Genomic DNA, 4,665 nt, shown 5'->3' with positions numbered 1-4,665 from the left:
CGAGCAACAAGGCGAGCTTTGTGCTTGTCAACAGAGCCATCCGGACGATGCTTGGTCTTAAAGATCCATTTGCAGCTCACAACATTAACACCAGGAGGCCGAGGCACCAACACCCATGTGTTCGTGTGACAAAGGGCAGCAAATTCCGCAGACATGGCGGCACGCCAAGCCGGTTCACCAAGAGCATCACGAGAAGTGGGTGCGGCAAAGAATGCACGCCGACGAGTGTCGTACCGCACCGTGCCATCCGTGTATGTCTTGGCCTTACGCGTATGATCACGGTGACGAGTTACCATAGTGTGCCCGGGAGCTGCATCGTCGGTAGATGGTGGCGGCGACGACGGGAACCCGACCAGTGGTGTCGCGGCTGAACCATTTTCAGCAACAGGCGACACGGGCCGGGGAGACGCGTCTGGCTGGGCCGAACCAGACGACGAGGGGAAGCCAGGCGGGGACGGCAGCCCAGAGGATGCGGCTGGCGACCCGGCGACACCCGAGGCAGGCGAGGCGGGTTGGGCCGACCCGGGCGAGACGGGAGACGCAACGGGCGGCCCAGTCGGGCCCGCGGTCGTGTCAGCGAGCGAGGCCGATGGGTCCATAGCCGCGCCAGCGGGCGAGGCCGTCGAGGCAGCCTCGGGAGACGCAATGGGCGACCCAGTCGGGCCATGCACGTCGATCACGCCGGCGGATGCAGGTGCGGCGACGGTTTGCTGGGAAGAAATTAGAGCAGCATCTGCAGAAAACAGGTCAGGTGACAAATATGACAGGTCGTATTTCCGCACATGGACATCCGAAACCGGTTCATTAGATGGAAAAGTGAGGGCGTGCTCAATAGAAGCAATATCAACAGAGACACCCGGGCTGGAGTAAGGGAAAACTGACTCGTCGAAAACAACATCACGAGAAATGTAGATCCTACCCGAGGTGCGATCAAGACACTTGTAGCCCTTATGCAGAGGACTATAACCAAGGAAAACACACATCTTGGAGCGGAACTCCAGCTTGTGAGCATTATACTTGCGGAGACTAGGCCAGCAAGCACACCCAAAAATCCTAAGAGACGAATAGTTGGGCTGAACATGAAATAGATGGAACAGGGGCGTGTCCCTGTTGAGAACCGGGGTGGGCATACAGTTGATGAGATAACATGCCGTAAGAAAGGCCTCATCCCAAAATTGGAGTGGGAGAGACGAATGCGCCAGTAAGGCGAGGCCGGTCTCGACCAAGTGACGGTGTTTGCGCTCGGCAATACCGTTCTGCTGAGACGTATGTGGACACGAAACACGGTGGGAGATGCCCGTGCGTTGAAAGTAGCGATGAAGCTTGTGGTATTCACCACCCCAGTCAGACTGAACGGCCTTGATTTTGCAATCCAAAAGGCGTTCGACATGAGCCTGAAAGTTATAAAAGACTTGCTCAACATCAGACTTATGTTTAAGCAAATAAATCCAAGTGAAGCGCGTGTAGTTATCAACAAAACTAACATAATACTTGTACCCTCCCGAAGACGCAATAGTGGGACCCCCAACATCAGAATGAATTAATTCAAGAGGTACAGTAGTGACATGATAAGACGTAGAATACGGTAGTTGATGACTCTTAGCACGCTGACATGCATCACACACTAATTGTGAATTATTTGAACGAGAGCAAGGAAGGTCATGGCTCCGAATAATGGAGGTGACCACATTATTGGTAGGATGACCTAGACGTTGATGCCATTGCGACGACGAAACGCGAACACTGGATGAAGCATGGTGAGATGACGAGGACGACGCACGAGCAAAAGGAATCGGGTAGACCCCCCCCCCCCCCCCCCCCCCGCGCGACTGCTACCTTGAAGAATGACGCGCCTGGTTGCTTTGTCCTTAACAAAGAAAAGACGACAATGAAACTCAACAAACACGTCATTATCAGAAACAAGACGGTAGACAGAAAGGAGATGCTCTCTGATGTGTGGAACATGAAGGATGTTGCGCAGTTTAAGAGATGAACCGGGTAAACGGGAATGACCAATGTGTGAAATAGACAAACCTGCACCATTGGCCACCTGAACCTGGTCCTTGCCACCATAGCGCTCGTGAACCTGGAGGTGTTCCAAATCACTCGTCAGGTGATCCGTAGCTCGGTGTCCAGTATCCAAGGATAGTCGACGGTGTTGGTGGAGGCCGAGTTGGCGGAGCGAGCGCTGTGGTCCTGGTCATAGCGCTTGCGACACTCATCGGCCTCATGCCCCCAGTTTTTGCAAATTTGACACCGGGGGCGCCACCGATTGTTGCGACGGCCACCACCTCCGTTGTTGCCGCCGTTACCCCCACCACTTTGTCGACCATTGCCAGCGTAGGAGGGGTTGCGGTCGCAGCCACCGTTGGGTCCGCCGTTGTCGCCTTGGCGGCCGTGCCCGGGCTGGACGTTGCCGTCGGCCGAGCGACCCCCACCCTGGGAGGGGTAGGGCTCCGAGTAGGGAGCACGCCCGCCCTAGCCGTAGGGGCCCGAGCGAGTCACGGCGTTGGCGGAGGGAGTCCACCCCTCTGACGCACTCTCCTGAGCCTGCAACGCTTCGAACGATAAGACGAGCGAGTAGAAGCTGGAGTAGGGCATTGGTGCGTTACTCACACCCAGGGAGGCGGCGATGGAGTTGTAGGCGGAGCCGAGTCCGGTGAGGATGTGATCAATGAGCTCGTCATCACGAATCGGAGAGCCGGCGACAGCCATGGTGTCGGCGAGGGCCTTCATCTTGTGCATGTACTCAGCCGCGGACATCTCCTCCTTCCGCAGTGTCTGGAGTTGACGTCGGATGTGACGGACGTTGGCACGACTCTGCGCGCCGTACATGGCACCGACGGCCGTCCATACCGCCTGCGTCGTCTCGCAGCTGATGAGCTGACAGGCGATGTCCTCCTCCATGGAGGTAAGAAGGAGGCCCTTGACCTTCTGATCCTGAGTCCACCAATGATGATACGCCGGATTAGCGGCGGTCGTCGCGGCGTCGCCAGTCCCGACGGCGATGGTCTTGTCGGGTGCCGCCATGGTGCCGTCCAGATAGCCATGGAGGTTGGCGCCGGCTAAGACGGTGCCGGCGATGCCTCCCCACAGCATGAAGTTGTGGCGGCCAAGGCGAACGGAGATTGCCGGAACGGCGAGGGCGGCGGGAACGGTGGCAGCCGCTGGCGAGGTGATGGTGCCGACACTGTTGGAGAGCGAAAGGGCGGCGGACTACATCGCGGCGGCGCGGAGGAGGACAGCGCGCGGCGGCGGAGAAGAAACTCGCGGCGGCGGCGGCGCGGAAGGGCGGCGCGCGGCGGCGGCAGCGGATGGATCGGGAGACGCGTAGTGTTCGCGCGGCGGCCGTGTGGCTAGCTAGCAAGCAGGTTGATGGATCGTGCGTATGTGCATGGCTAGCTAGCAAGTTTGATGGATCCTCCGTATGTGCGTAGCTAGCTAGCAAGCAGCGGCAGCTACGCGGAAGCTAGCTAGCAAGCAGCGGCAGCTACGCGGAAGCTAGCTAGCAAGCGGCGGCGGCGACGCGGTAGATGGGATCGGGCGGCGGCGGCCCGACCTGGCTGATACCAAGTGAAAGAGGTAGGTTTAGGGTTTTGTGTGGGTGGTTAACATCCAGGCTCACGTCTCTTTATATAGATGATCATAATACAATTACATACGTATACAAATACGTGTACATGTACAATATGCTAGACCATATTTTACACGGAACTAGTCATGAGTAAGGATTCAACAGCAACCCTATTTAGTAAAAATCCAAAAACATAGACAGAGTTCTTTCTTCCATCAAAAGATACATGGTAAAAGACCAAATAAATACGAAGAAATGAATTTGAAGGAAACAATAAAATGCATTGACTTGGTTGTATCCAAGCAAGAATATGTGAAAGTAAAAAATGAAAGGGCATCAGAAAATCCTAGTCATAGTCCTTCCTTGTCAAGAAAAGGCAATTGGAATGTTGTCCATTCCAGAGTTAAAACAATCAATAGAAGTCATACTAAACAAAACGTAATATTGTGAAGTAGTGCAGCTAGTCAAATAAAGTTAATTCAGAGATAGTTTTAACAACATCTGATTTAGAAACTAATGCAGAAGAGTAATATCTAAGTTGGCTAGCTTGGACAAGCGGAGGAGACAAAATAATAATCATCTGGATCGACAACATTCTGCTTTAGCCTCCCCCCGGGGGGGGGGGGGGGGGCGATTAGTTCGTTGCAGCTTTTCAGTTTGACCTTCCCCAGTTATTTGGGTTCAAGAATATTACTTGGGTACACATGACGCCAGCTGTTTGTAACATCCATCCGACGAAAAAGGGTTACCCTCGCTTTATATTATATAAAGCAACCACCACAACATCGATCAACAGATCCATGTACAGAGGGAAAACATCAAAGGTACAAGATAGCGAAAGAGCCACTAACAAACTTCGAATGCCCAAGCGAGGCTTGAGCATCGAGGCTCTCAGTGAACAAGATCCTGCATACGACATGACAACGACGAGGGAGTAGCCCGCCACTAGAGGAAGACCGTGCTCCATCAACTCCAAAGGCCAACCATAGTTGGTCCGTCATCCGTCTCTACCGCCAAAGTAGGCATCCCTGAGCGGAAGGAACAAGACCAATGGGTTGTCGTGGAGAGAATGAGAGGACAACTTCCTCACC

At 54.4% G+C, this 4,665-nt stretch overlaps 1 protein-coding gene across 1 annotated transcript; it reads right to left on the bottom strand.

The window, feature by feature from the left end:
- Window positions 1-2,478: 2,478 nt before the first annotated feature.
- LOC109785046 (uncharacterized) lies at window positions 2,479-3,099 on the bottom strand. The gene has a single exon (XM_020343652.1). The coding sequence runs from the start codon at window positions 3,097-3,099 to the stop codon at window positions 2,479-2,481; it is 621 nt and encodes a 206-aa protein (XP_020199241.1).
- Window positions 3,100-4,665: the final 1,566 nt, after the last annotated feature.

The sequence above is a fragment of the Aegilops tauschii genome, chromosome 6 (genome assembly GCF_002575655.3).
Source record: "Aegilops tauschii subsp. strangulata cultivar AL8/78 chromosome 6, Aet v6.0, whole genome shotgun sequence".
In the NCBI taxonomy this organism is placed as follows: Eukaryota; Viridiplantae; Streptophyta; class Magnoliopsida; order Poales; family Poaceae; genus Aegilops; species Aegilops tauschii.
The sequence above is the reverse complement of the archived record's forward strand: the minus strand, read 5'-3'. Positions and strand labels throughout refer to the sequence as shown.